At 43.0% G+C, this 19,484-nt stretch overlaps 1 protein-coding gene across 1 annotated transcript in view; it reads right to left on the bottom strand.

The window, feature by feature from the left end:
- The window catches only part of PTPN9 (protein tyrosine phosphatase, non-receptor type 9), an 86,236-nt gene extending 71,079 nt beyond the window's left edge, over positions 1-15,157 (bottom strand). Inside the window, exon 1 of the mRNA XM_003128481.4 lies at positions 14,381-15,157. Within this exon, the coding sequence (XP_003128529.1) occupies positions 14,381-14,443 (63 nt within the window). The 5' untranslated portion in view covers positions 14,444-15,157. The remainder of the gene's footprint in view (positions 1-14,380) is intronic.

Below are 19,484 nucleotides of genomic sequence, written 5' to 3'. Positions count from 1 at the left end.
TTAAGTGATCCTAGCAATTTCATTCAAAACACAGGTTTCCAGTTGTTTCTAATTTTCTCACAAAATCACCTCCAAAGCACTTCCCTAGCTTGATATCAATTATGGAAGAAAATGATGCCTTGATGGTTAAAGAAAAAGATGGGCGGCTCTCAATTTTTTTTAAATGTTTTCTGTTAACTTAATTCCATAATAATGCTGAGTTTTACCTATATACAAAATGCTCTGTAAACCAGCTATAATGGAAAAGATAAAAATCATTATTTAAAAAAAAAATGCTGCACCAGCATTAAGAGAAATGTCACACGGTTTTCCCTAAAACATTTAAAATCCTAATCTAAAATAATAAATAAATAAATAAAAATAAAATAAAGTCCTAATCCAAAGAGATTTATTTCTGAAAACAAAAGTATTCTGGAAAATCTTGTATATTTTAACCTTGCTAGCTACATCCCTGACCTAGCCAGAAATTTATTTTTCTCTTCACTTCTGGGGTTTCCTGGCATGGAAGAGCTAAAGTCAATGAGACAAACGGCCATTCTCAAATAAAACTGTTTTCTTGTGCTCATGTAATATGTTCAAGGCTTCAGGTCTTTCTCACAGAAACTGCTTTTCTTCCTTTATGAATCTAAGAAAGAGAAAATTTGTTAAGTGTGTAAAGTAAAAACGAATGGAAAATCCTTTTTGGGGGGAATTTTCTTTTTTTTTTTTTGTCTTTTTGCTATTTCTTTGGGGCCGCTCCCACGGCATATGGAGGTTCCCAGGCTAGGGGTCGAATCGGAGCTGTAGCCACTAGCCTACACCAGAGCCACAGCAACGCGGGATCCGAGCCGCCTCTGCAACGTACACCACAGCTCACGGCAACACTGGATCGTTAACCCACTGAGCAAGGGCAGGGACCGAACCCGCAACCTCATGTTTCCTAGTCGGATTCGTTAACCACTGCGCCATAACAGGAACTCCTGGGGGGAATTTTCTTCTTCAACTTTTACACTTGGCAAAACTTCAGAAAAGAAACCTAGTAGTAGCTTAAGTACAGACAAAAACATGGGCAATGTAAAGGTATTAAGAAAAAATCAATTTAAAAAGCTGCAGTCTCATCCTAGTTACTGGTAAGCAAATACACCGTATGTACTTCCCCATTATGCTGATGATAATATGCGAAAGATTAAATGCTACATACAAAAAACTAAAGATTGGCTTCATAAAGGCAAAGAGGAGACCAACAGCATTCTGAGGTATAGCCAGAGACCCATATGGAACTTCAAGTTCATTAACCTCATTAAAGCATATAGTTTCTTTCATAAATGTCCAAATAAGCAGCTAGGAACAATGTAGCCATATCTCTGTAGAAAAAGTGTGAAACCAGGAACATTTAACCCACAAATGCCAAGAAAGAGCTTTTTCTGGTGTATATGTATATGGGTATGTCATACATAGAAACACATGGTTAAGACAGATCAAGTTCACCAGAGAGAACACTGCATTTAACCAGAAGAATCTGAGTTCCCGAGTTGGCTTCTCAGTCGATTACTGAGAGCTTCTGAACATCATCCCTATATCAGAAAGATAATCAACCTATGGAGGTCCTCTTGTAGCTCAGCAGTAATAAACCCAACTAGTATTCATGAGGATATAGGTTTGATCCCTGGCCTTGCTCGGTGGGGTAAAGGATCCAGCGTTGCCGTGAGCTGTGGTGTAGGTCACAGGTGAGGCTCAGATCCTGCATTGCTGTGGCTGTGGCGTAGGCTGGCAGCTCATATTGGACCCCTAGCCTGGGAACTTCCATATACTACAGGTGTGGACATTAAAAGAAGGAAGGAAGGAAGGAAAATCAACCCCCCAAAAACAATACTCACTTCATGGGGGTGTGAGGAATAAATTATTTCAATATACAGAGTTTCACTCGTTCTTCAGCAAACATATTTTGAACTCCTACAATATGCACTAAGGATAGAACATCAAGACCCTGCCCTCACTGCAGATAAGAGGTCCTTCTCCTTGTTGGGTACCCCACAATTCAAGAATTGCTAAGAGAACTGGAGGGCCATTCCTTAAGGGCAGAAAGCATGTGATTCATGCTTAACAAGAACCTGGCACATGGCAACAGATAATAAATGACTGCTAAATGAATGAACAAACTGTATTTCTGATTTGTTAATATGAAAAGGAAAAGAAATTGATACATAATAATTACCTCACTCAGTGGAGGAGCAGATACTTCATAGTAACACTCAGAAACATTTAGAAGGGAAAGCAAAAACCACACTTTCATTATTCCATGTCAGGACTCAGTATTATCATATAAATTTAGATTCGTCATAAAAAAATCTCACCATCTCTGATTACTCCTGAAAAGGCTGTGAAAATGTCTCTGTGTATATGTATGTAAGTATGTCATACATAATTATCTTTTTCAGAAAAGTATCTTCTGTGATAGTTATGCTGCAAAATAATTATGTTTTAGACTGGAGTTTTTTAGTATGTGAAGTCAATTGCAGAAACCAGTATTTGGGGACAAAGAATTTGAATAAATACTTACTGTGTTAACCAAAGACCTACTTTTATCTAAAAAGTAGGAAGTTGTAATTCTGTTCCTAAGAACTAGAAAATTCTTCAGATAAAAAGTATGAGGTCTCAGCCTTGACACTACTGATATTTGGGGCCAGATAACTCTTGGTTGTGGTGGGCTTTTCATCTACCATTATAGGATGTTTGGCAGTATCCTTGGCCTCTAACCACAAGATTCCAGGAGCACCCCCAATTATCAAATGTCTTGCTGGTGATTGACAAAATATTGTTGGGGGCAGGGGGGTAAAATCACTCTGGCTGAGAAACACTGAGATAAACAATGGAATGAGAATTTTTTCACAAAGGCTATTTAAATAAGATATGGAGGAGTTCCCGTCGTGGCTCAGTGGTTAACGAATCCAACTAGGAACCATGAGGTTGCGGGTTCAATCCCTGGCCTTGCTCAGCAGGTTAAGGATCTGGCACTGCCGTGAGCTGTGGTGTAGGTCACAGATGTGGCTCGGATCCTGAGTTGCTGTGGCTGTGGTGTAGGCTGGCAGCTACAGCTCCGATTCAACCCCTAGCCTGGGAACCTCCATATGCCGTGGGAGCGGCCCTAGAAAAAGCAAAAAGACATAAATAAATAAATAAATACATACATAAATACATAAAATAAATAAGATATGGAAGATGATACGAACTATCACTCCTTGGACTCTAAACAGGAGTCATTTTTTAGATTATCAGATGACCTTTTGATGTTTTATTGGGTTAAAAAAGAGAGATGATAATCAGTGCACCTAAAGGTAATCTATAACCTAGAAAGAATAAATAAACCAGTGAACTAATAGTACATTAAGTGTTAATAGCATAAAATGAGCACAGGTAGCCTCAAGACCATCTTCTAGATACAGTATTCATGCATGGCAACTATTAAAAGCCTTAGGCTATTTAGAAATCCTCCGTTTCATTGCTACAAAGTAGGATTCTTAATTTCTCCTCCTATTTTATTTGAAAAAAAAAAAGTTTCTGTAGCAGAGAGGACAAGAATACTATTATTACAGATATTTATTGACTATTTTGTAACTGTAGGGATTTTACTTACTTAAATTAAGCAGGTCTCAAGTTCCAGCTGTGGCTCAGTGGGTTAAAAACCTGACTAGAATCCATGAGGATGTGGGTTCGATCCCTGGCCCCATTCAGTGGGTTAAGGATACCGCATTACTGTGAGCTGTGGTATCAGTCACAGATGTAGCTTGGATCTGGCGTTTGTTGTGGCTGTGGCACAGGCCAGCCACTGCAGCTGTGATTCAAGCTCTAGACTGGGAATGTTCATATGCCACAGGGGCAGCCCTAAAAAGACCAAAAAAAAAAAAAAAAAAGTAATGAATGAATTAATTAAGCAAGTCTCCTGAAAGCTCTTTAAGGAAAGAGGACAAAACAGACTCAAAAATACTAAATAAAATTCCTGGAGCCACAAGGAAGCTGAGGATTCCCAAAGTTTACCGAAGACTCACTATCAGGAGTTCCCTTGTAGCACAGCCGGTTAAAGATCTGGTGTTGTCACTGCAGCGGCTCAGGTACCTGCTGTGGTGTGGGTTTGCTCCCTGGCCCTTTCACATGCCAAAGGCACAGGCAAAAAAAAAAAAAAGAAAAGATTTATTGCTGTCACCTTCCCTAAGGCCCAGATTTCACTTGTAAATAGCTTTTTTTTTTTTTTTTTTTTTGCTATTTCTTGGGCCACTGCCGCAGCATATCTCCAGGCTAGGGGTCAAATCGGAGCTGTAGCCACCAGCCTATGCCAGAGCTACAGCAACGCGGGATCCGAGCAGCATCTGCAACCTATGCCACAGCTCACGGCAGCGCCGGATCGTTAACCCACTGAGCAAGGGCAGGGACCAAACCTGCAACCTCATGGTTTCTAGTCGGATTTGTTAACCACTGCGCCATGACAGGAACTCCCTAAATAGCTCTTAATAGAAAAATCCCAGGGAATTCCTGTTGTGGCTCAGCAGGCTAAGGACCCAACTAGGATCCATGAAGATGAGGTGTGGAAACATGGCCTCGTTTAGTGGGCTAAGGATGTGGCGTTGCTGCGGTTGTGGTATAGCTGCAGACGCAGCTCAGATCCGGTATTGCTGTGGCTGTGGTGTAGGCCAGCAGCTGCAGCTCTCATTCAACCCTTAGCCCAGGAACTTCCATAAGACAAAAGAAAAATGACAGAATTGCATTAACCTTAAATACTGGGATCTCAGCAGCTGACAGCATAATCCTAAACCTGTTACAGAGCACAGCATTTTTCACAAGTTATTGGTTTTAAATATAAAAGAAACATAGTCTTTGTAGAGAATATAAAAAAAAAACTTTTTTTCTTTTCAGGGCCCCACCCACAGCATATGGAAGTTCCCAGGCTAGGGGTTGAATTGGAGCTGTAGCTTTTAGCCTACACCACAGCCACAGAAACACAGGATCCAAGCCACATCTTCGACCTACATAACAGCTCATGGCAATGCCGGATCCTTTAACCCACTGTACAATACCAGGGATGGAACCCGCATCCTCATGGATACTAGTCGGATTCATTTCCACTACACCATGAAGCAAATTCCCAAAAAACCTATTTTTAAAAATACTGATTTTAGGAGTACCTTCTGTGATTCAGCGGGTTAGGGATCTGACGGTGTCTCCATGAGGATGCATGGTCGAACACTGGCCTTGCTCAGTGGGTTAAGGATCCGGCGTTGCCACAAGCTGTGGTGCAGGTGGTGGATGTGGTTCAGATCCAGTGTTGCCATGGCTGTGATGTAGGCCAGCAGCTGCAGCACTGATTGGCCTGGGAACTTCCATATGCCTCAGGTGTGGTCATAAAAAGACTGTAATAATGATGTCGGAGTTCCCATCATGACGCAGTGGAAACGAATCCAATTAGGAACCAAGAGGTTGTAGGTTCAATCCCTGGCCTCCCTCAATGGGTTAAGGATCCAGCGTTGCCATGAGCAGTGGTGCAGGTGGCAGATGCAGCTCAGATCCTGCGTTGCTGTGGCTGTGGTGCAGACCAGCAACTGTAGCTCTGATTTGATCCCTAGCCTGGGAACCTCCATATGCAGTGGGTGTGGCCCTAAAAAGCAAAAAAAAAAAAAAAAATGATGTCTATCATGTAATAATGGGGTATAGAAAGGCAAATGCAAAGGTAAATATTAGCCATTTGTTCAAGCAATGAAAAAGTAATTAATAGATGACTGTCCTGGGACCCTTCATTACTAAAGTCATGGCTGGCTCTCTTTAGACTCTGCCCATCAATTCTGAGAATACAATCTGGTTTCATAATAATTCTATTAGGCTAGTCAGATCTGTGTCACCATGCTGGATAAAAGACAAGAAGTGTGTGTCTGTGTTTTGAATGGATTTGCTCTTTCAGAGGAAACGAGTACATATAACAAATACTGTCTTTCCCAGAGAAAAAACGAAATGCTTTTCTCGGAAGCAGAAACTAAACAAAAAGTCACCTCTAATCTACCATTTTGGTTGCATTATTTTATAGTCTGGACCTAAGAGATAACCAATCCTTAATTAACAAACACGTTTTCCCATGGGCTTCGAAGCTTCTCTGCCTCCCACCCCCAGCCCCCAGCCCCTGACATCTCAGGTTTTAAAGAAGTCTTTTAAAAATCAGGTATCAAAGTGTTCATTCCAGTAAGTACAGGCCCTCCAGTACTGAACAATGCAGGCTAAACTACCTGTTCTAGGAACATCTGCCCCTACTCCAGAGGAAGAATTAAAAAAAAAAAAAAAAAAAAAAAAGTGACTATTCCAGGATTCAGAAAGGGCAACCAAGGATCTCTTGCATGGAGGTGTATATGGGAGACAGGGGGTGTGATGGTGATTGATTTGGAAAAAGAAGGTATCCCCAATTTATCTGAGACATCAAGGCAGAATGATAAAACAGGTGTGAAATGGCTGGAATTGCACCGGACATCTAAGCACCTGAACAAATATCCAGAGCTAGGGACTATGACATCTCGTCTTGACACTGCAGTGAACCAACCATTCTGCTAAAATGCGTCTTAATAGCTATTCATTTTTTAAAATTCTTTTGGCTACCCCATGGCACATGGAGTTCCTGGGCCAGGGATAGGATCTGAGCCACAGCTGGGACCCGTGCCACAGCTGCAACAATGCTAGATCCTTAACCCACTGCGCTGGGCTGGGGATGGAACCTACAACCCAGCATTCCAGAGATGCTGATCCCCTTGTGCCACATCAGGAATTCCAGAATCTTAATATTTAGAAAACAAAGCTGGAGTATCCCAACATTACTATGCCTTTTCCAGGTCAGAAAATGAGACTCAAATATACTGACCTATAATGAATCCAAATTTTTACCTCTAAAACAGTTCAGCCTCTTTTTACAATGTCTGTCTTACTTTTCAATTCATTCATTCAGTACCAGGTCAGATTCCTTGGAGAAAAATCTCCAGGTCTCTTTAACATTCACAACTCAGAAATAGTTGTGACAGGCTCAGAAATTTTTAAAGAGTAAAATTCTCACATTCAGATGAGATTTTACCTAATTGCTAATTACAATATCTTTAATTGCTGGCAACAACAAAAAGAATGAGAATTCTTCATCTCTTCTTCCTCTCCTTTCGCTCTCTGGAAGGCCTCAACGTTATGAATCATCTGGTCCTTGACGTATGGTTACTTCCAGGGGGACAGATGACATTTAACACAGGACATGTGAGGCTGTGGGAAAAGGAAGTTCTTGGCCACAAGAACCAGGACGAAACCCCTGCCCCTGAGAAAAATGCCAAAAATCTCTGAAGTCCACTATAAGGCAGTTAAATTTTTAACTTTAGAAGATCTCATTATAAAAATACAAACCATGGCATGGAATTAGGTTTTTGAAAACTACACTATGAAGGCTGCAAGATAACTATTTCCTGACAATCCATGCTAAGTTGATGGTCCCCAGTGTGAATATGAATATTTTTCCCCTCTTGGGATTGTTTTAAGCTAACTTGGCTCTAAAATCTTTCACTATTCAAAGACAGAGACTATCATAATGGCTAACTTAACTGAGTGCTGACTATTGTGATGGATATCTGCCTGCATTAGCTCATTAATCCTTACAACAATGCTATAAGCTCTAAACAACATAAATTCTAAAATAAAAATTTCCTTTGGAGGTTTTGAAAATAAGTATTAGATTACTTAACTTTAATGAAACTCATGAGTTATTTTTAATGTGATAGAAGTACTATATAAGTTATTAAAACCATCTAAAATGAAAATATGAATAAAAGCATTAACACTTTAGAAAACCATTATTCTATCCTATCTGTCACTACTGGGATATGCATGCAAAATTATAAGACCCTATATAATTCGTTAGATATTCCATCAAATATCCCAATAATCCTAGTTAAAAGTCTTTTATGGTTTATTGCAAAGAGGGAGTTCTCCTCACAACTTATCCCAGACAGATATAAACCAAGGAGCCCCACTTTAATTTACTATATGTTACACACAGAACAGATGAATAAGACACCCTTAACTATCCCTAGCAGTCAAGTTAATTATAATTTAGGAAATTCGATAAAATTACAAACGTCAGTTAAAGTTACAAATGTGAGTATATGCTTTGGAAAAGTAAAATTAAGATAATAATAAAAGAATGAAGATTAGTACTGAAATGTAGAAATTACCCTTCACAGTGGCAAATGTACAATTTTGCCAGCCTATTAAAAAAGACTTTTAGGAGTTCCCTTGTGGTGCAGTGGATTAAGGACCCAGCATTGTCCCTGCAGTGGCATGGGTTCAGTCCCTAGACCTGGGAACTTCCACATGCCGCAGGTGCGACCAAAAAGAAAGGCTTTTATATTCACACATAAACATATCAAAAAAAGAAACACAAAAACAACTTGGTTTCTACAGTTTGAGGAAATAATATTCTTCATATTTAGAGACTATTAACCAAGAATAGTTATTTCTCTTATACGAAAGAGAACAAATATATTTTTTATTATTTTTTTACTTTTTTTTTTTTTTTTGTCTTTTTAGGGCCACACCTGTGGCATTTGGCGGTTCCCAGGCTAGGGGTCAAATCAGAGCTGTGGTCTAAGCCACAGCCACAGCAACAAGGGATCTGAGCTGCCTCTGTGACCTATACTACAGGTCACGGCAATGCTGGATCCTTAACTGTAGGCAACCAGGGAACTTCAAAAATGTACTTTATTTTTTAGTATTTTGGCCACGCCTGCTGCATGTGCAAGTTCCTAGGCTAGGGATGGAAACCCCAAGCCACAACAGTGACAATGCTGGATCCTTAACCCCTTGAGCCACCAGAGGACTCCCCCAAAATTTATTTAAAAAAATATATTTGTTGGAATTCCCTTCATGGCTTAGTGGTTAATGAACCCAGCTAGTATCCATGAGGACACGGGTTCGATTCTTAGCCTTTCTCAGTGGATTTTTTAATTTTTAATTAAAAAAAAATTTTTTAACTTAAAAAATAAATAAAAATAAATCTGTATTGTGACTACACCTCAAATCGGAGAGGTGCCAACTCTATATTAAGGAACAAATTTTTTCCAAGAGTAATTCATCACAATTTCTTACACATACTGTACAATATGTTTCTGCTGGCAATAAACAGGTCTGAGTAAAGGTTTTCCAAATTTTTTCCTATCTGCATTTTTTTAAACTGTATTTTAACAAGCATCATCAAAACCAAACACATTTATCAATACCAAACCCACAAAATCAGCTATTATATACCCATGTAGGCATTTTGGTAAACTGGGTAATTGCTTCATGAGAAGTAATACAGTTAGTATAAATAATAAAGGGAACATTTGCAGTTGAGGTAGAATAACCCAGCTCTGGGTGGAAATCATGGCTCCTTCATTGCTAGCTATGTGAACTTGGGCAATTTCCTTCTCCCAGTCTGAGTTTTCTTATTTGCAAAATAAGGTAAAAATTCCAATCTCATGAGGATTAACTGTATCAGAAATGTCGGGCATAAGGCCTGACTCAAAGCAGGAGCACAGGAAACAGTTAGTGTTATTACTCTGTTGTTATGCATGTAAACTCCTTAGAGAAAAGCATACTTTTTCTTGTAACTCAATTGTAGGATCTATAATACTGAGAACTGAAAAAATAAAGGCAAAAAAGATCAAAGTCACAAATGGGGTTGGGATGATATCAGTTCAATGCATGCCTAGATAGGAAATGAGACTATCAAGTAATAATGATGACCTTTAAAATTTATATCAAAATGAACAACATCCTTTTTTTTTTTTTTTTTTAACTTTCTCAGTTGCACCCACGGCATATGGAAGTTTCCAGGTCATGGATCCAATCTGAGCTGCATGCCACAACTGTGGCAATGTAGCAACACTGGATCCTTAACTCACTGTGCTAGACCAGGGATCGAACTGGCAACGCCACAGAGACAAGCCAGATCATTAACCCACTGTGCCACACCAGAAACTACAACAGTGTCCTTAGTTTATTTATTTATTTTTTTGCTTTTTAGGGCCACACCCTCGGTATATGAAGGTCCCAGGCCAGGGGTCGAATTGGAGCTGCAGCTGCTGGCCTATGCCAGAGCCACAGCAACCGTCCTTGTTTTTACAAGTCACTCAGAAAAGGAGATGATGCTGTGTACAAATCACATATATAACTACTCTTCACTCCACAAGTATTTCCTGAATGTCCTTAAGTGCCAGTCTTTATGCTAGGCAGTATGCATATATGATGGTGAGCAAAACTAAACCCAGTCCCAGGCCTCATGGAGCTTCCAGCCATGCAATCATACGAATACTATAGACTTGTGATAAAAGACATAAAGTACATGGTATTCGGAGAGCCAGTAGGAGCTCTAATTTAACTGGGGAGATCAAGGAAGGCCTTCCTGAGGAAGTGAAAAAAGAGAGATGAAGGATGAAGAGGGTATTTCCAGACAGAGGAAAGCAACTTGTGCAAAGACCCTGCAGTAGGAGGAAACAGGCAAGAATGCAGGATCAGGAGTTCCTTTGTGGTGCAGCAGGTTAAGAATCTGGCATGGTCACTGGAGTGGCTCAGGTCGATGCTGTGGTGAGGGTTCAATCCCTGACCTGGGAACTTCCACGAGCCTTGGGCACAGCCAAAAAAAAAAAAAAAAAAAAAAAAAGGATGCAGGACCAAAAGGCCAGTATGCCTAGAGCAAAGATGAAGTGTGAGAATTAGCTAAGGCTCTAAACCATACAAGAGCTAAAGCTTTGTAGACCATATTCAAGCACTGCAACAATCCCAAGGGTGATGAAAAGCCACTTGAGGGTTTTATGAATGCTTACTTTGGGGGCAGGTAAGCTAAAAGGAAGATGCAATCAGATTTGCAATTTGGCTTTGGTTTCTGGAATAAGAGGAAAGGAATGTAGATGGATCAGGTAGGAAACTAAAGTTCTGTCAGGATGGGACAGGACTTTGGACTAAGCTGATGATAATGGTGGTGGTGGAAGAAGTCAGAGAATTCAAGAGATATTCAGGAAAACCTGATGATATATAACACATGGGGGCGGAGGGAGAACAAAGTATCCAAAAAAAACTTTGGAGTTTATGATTTAAATGACTGTATAGAAAGAGGTACTATTGAGAGGGATCTGCTCTAGAGCATCTTTTTTTGTTTTGTTTTGTTTTGTTTTTTTGCTTTTCAGGGCCGAACCCAAGGCATATGGAGGTTCCCAGGCTAGGGGTTGAATTGGAACCTACACCACAGCCACAGAAACCCAGGATCCAAGCCATGTCTGCAATTTACACCACAGATCACAGCAACGCCAGGTCCTTAACCCACTGAGTGAGGCCAGGGATGGAACCCGAGTCCTCATGGATCCTAGTCAGGTTCGTTACTGCTGAGCCACGATGGGAACTCCCAGAACACCTTTAAGCCAGTTTACACACCCCATAAAGAGCCTGAAACTGTGTTATCCAGTTTGATCTCCTACTTATGAAATAGATTTCCAAAAGTTTTTTCTATTTCCAAAAATCAAATTGACTCTCAACTGTACAAGATTTTTCCAACACTGAAGGTATTTCAATAAGATTTTGCCACAAGTTTTGAAATCAACTCCAAATGAGTTCTAAAATTGGTTTGAGCAATGGGGCAGCATTATGAAATAATGTGTCATTTCCCATGACTACTTTGATAAGACTACCAAGCATTTGTCCTGTTTAATTTAAATATTTTAAAGAAATCTTAACAGTTAAGAGTACACTCCCAGAGTTCCCATCGTGGCACAGTGCTTAACGAATCCAACTAGGAACCATGAGGTTGCAGGTTCGATCCCTGCCCTTGCTCAGTGGGTTAACGATCCGGCTTTGCTGCAAGCTGTGGTTCGGGTCGCAGACGAGGCTCGGATCGCATGTTGCTGCGGCTCTGGCGTAGGCTGGCAGCTACAGCTCCGACTGGACCCCTAGGTGGGAACCTCCATATGTCGCGGGAGCGGCCCAGGAAATGACAAAAAGACAAAAAAAAAAAAAAAGAAAAAGAGTACACTCCCATGTTGGAGTTTCCGTTGTGGCACAGCAGAAACCAATCCAACTAGGAACCATGAGGTTGCGGGTTCGAACCCTGGCTCAGTGGGTTAAGGATCTGGTGTTGCCATGAGCTGAAGCGTAGGTCACAGATGTGGCTCGGATCTCACATTGCTATGGCTGTGGAGTAGGCCGGCAGCTGTAGCTATGATTAGACCCCTAGCCTGGGAACCTCCATATGCCGAGGGTACGGCCCTAAAAAACAAACAAAAAAAAAAAAAAAGAGGAGGACTTTCATGTGATATTAAACTGTGAAATTTTATACCATAATTGGAATTATGCTTTTATGTTTGTGTTTCAACATTTTGAAATGCCTGTAGAAAACTTGATATTTTGGAAGAAAAGCTTAAAAAAATAACTTTTTGATCTTAATATACATATTTTTTACTTTTACTATTTCCATCCAGTCCTTGTTAATTCCCATCACATTTATTCAATGTAAAAGATTTTTTCAGGGGGGAGGAAGTGGACTGGGAGTTTGAGGTTAGTAGATGCAAACTACCGCATTTAGAATGGATAAGCAATGGAGTCCTGCTGTATAGCACAGGGAACTATATCCAATCTCTTGTGATAGAACATGATGGAAGATAATATGAGAAAAACACACATGGCTGGATCCCTTTGCTACACAGCAGAAATTGACAGAACATTGTAAATCAACTATAATAATAATAAATAAAAATTTTTTAAAGTGTAAAAAAAGATTTTTTAATAAACACAGTTTTATATATGTAGACACTAAATACAGAATAAAGCTAACATTTTATTGATACTATGAATACTTTACTACTCTTCTCAGTTTTAGTTTTTAAATTTGTAACCAAACGACATTTTCATAGTGAAATCGTGATGCCCTCAAGCCTTAGAAACATAACCTTCAAATCTGACTAGCCCAAGGAAAAGAAGTGAAAGAGTTTTTTTCCCTTTAAAACCAACCTAACATATCACACTCTAGTGCTGAAGTAGTATTTCCCTAATTTTGCCAGAGTGGGCTCTTTGGTCACCAGCTTGCACTGGCTACTGACTCGTATTTTATCAACATTAAATTGAAGTTACCAGGATGTTACCACTGCTTGTACAGAACAGTAGAATTTCTTTTCCCCATGCTGATTTTATCTCTAGGCATCAAAAGACAAGACTGTAGCCTGAAGCCAAATATGAAAAATGTCATCTCCACAAATGAGGAGAGAAGTCAAGAGCTTTTTAAAAATCAAATCTTAAGCCCACTAACCACTATCAGTTTGTAAAACCAGACTATCTCCATACTAGAGGCTGTACTACCAAATGTGGTCCTCGGGAACAACGGCTCGGTAAGCTTGAAATGGGCTACCAGCATGGTTCATCTTTTCTTATTTTAGGTGTTTTTCTGATTTTCTTGTTTTTAAACATGGAATCAGACCATGGCTAAATCTGAGCATGAGCAAGAAGAGACAGTGAAAAGACTTTAGGATTCCAATCTCGGCTAATGGACTTTCCCACCATCCTCCGGAGTGGTCCATGTCTCCCCAGCAGGAATGTGGGGGAGGGAAAGGTACATGGGCCTTGGGCTCATCCCTCACCCAAGCCCCCAAAATGACACTGCAAACCACTTCCTTCTGGGAACTGAAAGTCATAAGCTTTAAGGGACAATGGAGCTCAATGCAGACTTCAGAAAGATGGAGACAGGGAGATGAGATGGGGGAGGGAAGTGGGGGTGAGGAGATGCGCCCAGCCAAAGAAAGCTAAATAGGGCGGTCAAGGCCAGGGACTTAGGGAGCCTGGGAAGGCCTGGATCTTCTAGAATCTATCCAAGTAGGCCACAGCCCTCAAAGAAGCCCGAGGGGCTCATGTGAAAATCTAGGGCATCTATGGACTCAGTGCCTATCACTGTCCTGGGAAGGGGAGACAGTCCTCACAGGAACCGGCCCCCCAAGTGGGGCTTTTCCTGCCCTTAGAAAACCACAAACCCTCATGGAATGAAGCAAAATACGTAGAGGGGTGTAAGGCCGGAGGCAAAGTAGGTGTTCTGCAAACATTGGGGGGGGGGGGGGCAGAGGTAAAGGGAAGCTTCCCAATTCGAGAACTTTAATCACCGCCGAATAGGAGGAGAGGGCAATATGCGGCACCAGAGCAGCAAACAGGAGCGGCCGTGGGCGGGAGCAGAGGCCGGCAGCCTCCCCGCTTCGGGGGATGACGGCCTGGGGCGCGGCCGCCGGGGGGCTCGGGGGAGGCCACCGCGGACCTGGAGCCGCGAAGAGCGCGGCCGGGCTAGGCCTCGGGGGTCCGGACACACCCACCGCGCGGCCGCAGCCCCGCTTACCTGCTCCTCCTCTGGGGTCAGCTCCGGCGCCATGTCGGGCTGGGGCGCGGTCGCGGGCTCCATCCCGCCGCCGCCGCCGCCGCCGCCCGGCGGACAGAACTCGCCCGGGAGCGCAGGGAGCCCGGTGCGGTGGGCCTCCGCTTCCGCGTCCCCGCGCCTCAGCAGCCCCGGGCCGGCTTGCGCATGGCTGGGCCGGCAGGGTCCGGCGCCCGCAACGGCCGCAAACGCCGCTTCTGTTTCCTTAAGAAAAAGCTCTCCGAACTGTCGCTCTCTTCTGGGCGGAAATCCTTTTTTATTTTCTTCGTTCCTTTCCTCACACTCCCCCTCCTATCCCGGGGAAGGGGGGGGGGAATAGAGCAGGCAAGGAGCTAATCGGAATTAAAAAGGGAAATGTGGAATCAAGAAGTTTCTAAGGCCAGAGCAAGGGCCGCGGGGGAAATTTGCCGAAGGCCGCCGGCCTCCTCCGCGTCCACCTTCCTCCGCGGCGCTCCGACTCCTCCAGAAGGTGACGAGGAGTCTTCGGGGATGCGGGGCCCTGCGACCAGCGCCCCGGCCTCTCAGCCCCGTTCCTCTAAAGCCGTGTGGCGAGAGGGAGGGAGAGAGGGAGGGAGCGGGGGAAACGCGCCCCCCTCCGGGCTCACGGCCAGCCCCGCGGCCCCACCGCGTCCGCCCGAGCCCCCCGCGGCTCCATTGAGAAACTGAGCGTCTCATTCACAAACAGGCGGCGAGGAGGGCCCGGCCGAGCGCGGCCACGTCCGGGAGGGGGAGACAGAGAGGAGCCCGGGGGGCGGGGGCAGCGGAGCTCGAGCAGAGGCCCTCGGAGAGGAGGGGGCGGGGGAGGCCGGCGGGGGGGAGGGGAGATCCAGAGGAACTAGGGCGGGGGAGGGGCTCCGGCGACTCTGGACCGCGGAGAGTGAGAAAAAGGAAGAAAGGGGTGCGGGTTTCATGACGTTAAGCTCCCTGGAGGAGGAAGAGAATACATGTGTTTGAAAACTAGGTGCTAACGGGAACCTGGCCTGGGGTTACTTGCTCTACCACTTAGGTACGAGGAACCCACAACCTTCATCTATTTCCATGTCATTTGCGAACTGAAAACCCCTGGAATGGTTGCTTGTGAGGTCCAGGATGCGCAGGTGGAAGGAACAGACCCTGCTAGCTGGTTGCTCGCGGCCCCAGCTCGCTCTCTCCTTGCTGGCTGTATCCTGTAATCCATCACCAGTGTGGCTAATTTTAGTCCCTCACAAAAACAGCATCTGATTTCAAACCACTTTCAAGAATCACGGAGTTTTTGCAAGCCTTTGCTTTTCGCGAAGGCAAGTGCAGCAAAGAGCTTGGGAGTCTTACAGGATACAGTCTTGGGAGTCAGTTTGGGGGTGGAGGGGACAGAGGAAAAGGAGGACTAGGTCTGGCACGTTTTTGCATCATTCCAGACCAAAACTAAATATTCCAAAAGGGATCCAACTAACAAGTGAGTGCCACAGCTAGTTCCAAGAGCTGAAGCCTGGAGAACTCACAGAGAGAGGCCCATGGGAGGGGTCTTAAGACAACTGAGGAAGATGCTGTGAGTTCTGATGCTCCTTCTGGGACTTTAAAAGCAATTTCTGGAGTTCCCGTCTTGGCTCAGTGGTTAACGAATCCGACCAGGAACCATGAGGTTGCGGGTTTGATCCCTGGCCTTGCTCAGTGGGTTAAGGATCCCTGGCCTTGCTCAGTGGGTTAAGGATCTGGCGTTGCGGTGAGCTGTGGTGTGAAGTGAAAAAAAACAAAACTCAAATAGTGTGCATAATAGGCTGTCATCCTTATAAAGGAAAAAAAATGAGTATGTGTTTTTAAATTTATTTATATATAAAAGAGCTTTGAGGGGATACATAAGAAAGATGGTAGTGGTTGTCTCCCAGAAAGAGAGAGAACCTAAGGGAGAGAGAGACTTTTCCCTATATGGTCAATTGTACATTTTAAGTTTCTTTTAAAACTTTTTATTGAAGTATAATGTACATACAGAATAGTGACAATATGTATACAGTATGACAAATTTCATAAACTGAGCACGCCCATGTACCCAGCACATAGATCAATAAATAGGACATTCCCAACTTACCAAAGCCCTCATGTCCCCTCCAAGTAACTATTCTCATTACCACTGTCTTTGCTGCTAACAAACATTGTGTGTGTGTGTGTGTGTGTTTAAATTCTGCACGTGGACATATAACCTTTTCCCCCAAAAAAATGTTAAATAGTAACTTAAAAAAATATATAGGAGTTCCCGTTGTGGCTCAGTGGTAATGAACTCAACTAGTAGCCATGAACGTGGGTTCGATCCCTGGCCCCGATTAGTGAGTTAAGGATCTGGCGTTGCTGCGAGCTGCGGTGCAGGTCGCAGAGGCAGCTTGGATATGGCATTGCTGTGGCTGTGGAGTAGGACAGCAGCTGCAGCTGTGATTCGACACCTAGCCTGGGAACTTCCATATCCCACAGGTATGGCCCTGAAAAACTACGTGTATATATATGTGTGTGTATATATGTGTGTGTGTGTGTGTGTGTATATATATGTATATATGTGTGTGTGTATATATATATGTATATGTGTGTGTGTGTGTGTGTGTGTATATGGTTTTTCTTCCTAAGCAGGCAAATGGCTATAGGACCAAGCTGGAGTAAGAAATGGCAGAACCTTAGTAGTACAAACCACTGATTGAACACAAAAAGATGGAGTTTCTTACATTTATATTTACATTTTTTACACTCGTTTTGTCCAGTGGGCCTCAGGACAGCAGGGGTCAGTGATTATCTAAAGGTCACACAGCTCATTAATTTGTATTGAGCTAGAACTGACTCCTAGTGCAGGTATCAGGTTAGGACAATTTTAAAAGGGAGAGACTTAACAGAGTGTGCTGGGAGAGAGAACTCAGTGTTTTCAGAGGCACAGCTGTGTGTGTGGGCGTGTGGGTGTGTAAGGGAAGTTTTCCGGAACTGTGGCCTATCACAGTCCTAATAGGACAATGTTTGGAAGTTTCTGAGCAGAGATGTAGGGAACAGAACCAAGTGCGAGGCAGCTGGCTGGATTTGCTCTGAGTAGCAAATCAGAGGAAAATCAGAGTACAAAGGCCTGCCCTTGGAGTTCCCTTCATGGCTTAGCAGTTAAAGAACCTGACGAGTATCCATGAGGATGCGGGTATGATCCATGGTCTCGCTCAGTGGGTTAAGGATCCTGCGTTGGCGTGAGCTGTGGTGGAAGTTGCATACACGGCTAGGATCCCAAGTTGCTGTGGCTGTGATGTAGGCCGGTAGCTGTAGCTCTGATTCGACCCCTGTCCTGGGAACTTCCATATGCCTCTGGTGCGACCCTAAAAAAGAAAAAAGAAAAAAAAAATAGGCCTGCTTTTAACTGCAGGCTCAAACGAGCAAAATCAAGTATGATACCGTACGATTATGATTCCCAGTCAGACCTGAGACTTTGAAACAGGTTTGTAATACAGAGATTAGAAACAATATAAAGGCTCATCAATAGAAAACTCAGTAAATAAATTATAATGGACACATACACTGAAATAATAAGTTCACATTTATTGTATCCTTACTGTATGCCAGATACTGCTCTAAATGACTTTCATCTAATCTCACCATCACCAGTATGAGATAGCTAAAGTTTTGATTTCAAAAAATAAATATAGGAGTTCCCATTGTGGCTCAGTGCTTTACGAATCCGACTAGGAACGATGAGGTTGTGGGTTGGATCCCTGGCCTTGCTCAGTGGGTTAAGGATCCGGCGTTGCCGTGAGCTGTGGTGTAAATTGCAGACATGGCTCAGATCCCTCGTTGCTGAGGCTGTGGTGTAGGCCAGCAGCTGTAGCTCCGATTAGACCCCTAGCCTGGGAACATCCACGTGCCATGGGAGCAGCCCTAGAAAAGGCAAAAAGACAAAAAAAAAAAAAAAAATGAAGGGAGTTCCAGCTGTGGTACAGTGGGTTAATGATCCAGCTTGTCTCTGTGGTAGCACTGGTTTGATCCCTGGAACAGAAGGTTAAGGATCTGGCATTGCAGTGGCTGCAGATGGCATTTAACCCTTGGCCCAGGAACTTCTATATGCCTCAGGTGCAGCTGAGAAAGGGAAAAAGAAAACAGACATAAGGTAAATGGATATGTATTGACATAGCCTTGGATTTTTGAATGCTTGGCTGCAGGGCCTCAGAAGGAAGGCTAGGGTAGGGTTGGGGGAGTATAGGTGAGAGACAAAAATCACGTTTTTATTAAATTAACATGAACTGAAATCTGAAAGTAGAAAATAAACTACAAAGAGAGAACCCTTGGGGGGAGGGGTATTATAGGTTGTACTTTTGTTTTTTTGCTTTTAAAGCATAGGTTTCAGGTCTCTGTCTAGGAAGCTTATCCGCCCTTCCTCCCACCTCCTTCACCAGACAAATCTGACTCATCCTTAAGGTCTCAGCTCAAAAGTCACTTCCTCAGCACAATCTTCCTTGACTACTCCCTAAACTGCTCCCCCAGTACCTTCTTATTTTTTATCAGAGAGCTGATCACGGTTTATAATTGTGCACATATTTCCATGCTCAACATAAGCTCCGGAATGGCAGGACCATAGCTGTCTTGTAGGCCCCTTTACCCTCAGTGCCTAGAGCCTAGTACCTAGTAGCAGGTCTTTCATAAATCCGTGCTGAATGAGTGAAATCAAGAGGGCAGCCACCTCAACTCCGAGACCTCTCTTACCATTTTCTCCTCTCTTTTTTTTTTTAACATTTGTTCAGGTCTATGAATAGATATATTTCCAAAGCTATGATTAGAATTTTGTAACCTTTCCCCCCAGATACCTTTACTTCTAAAATCCAAAGCTCTTCTCAACTATTGCTCCAAAACACCTACTGCCTATGAAAGAGACGTGTGTTATGCTATATACATGCTTTGGCTACGAGAGAAAAAAATTCTTATTGCTATTTTTCTAAAAGACTGATACAGAATAAATAAGGTCATACTACTAACCACTGTTAAGGGTGAACATTTTTTTGTTTATGCATAGGCCAAATCTGTAATCACTAGGATGGCTGAAGTGAGCTATGTAAGGAAGGTGAAAAATCTTACCCCTTGGGAGTTC

This window comes from Sus scrofa, chromosome 7, assembly GCF_000003025.6.
Source record: "Sus scrofa isolate TJ Tabasco breed Duroc chromosome 7, Sscrofa11.1, whole genome shotgun sequence".
Classification (NCBI taxonomy): domain Eukaryota; kingdom Metazoa; phylum Chordata; class Mammalia; order Artiodactyla; family Suidae; genus Sus; species Sus scrofa.
The sequence above is the reverse complement of the archived record's forward strand: the minus strand, read 5'-3'. Positions and strand labels throughout refer to the sequence as shown.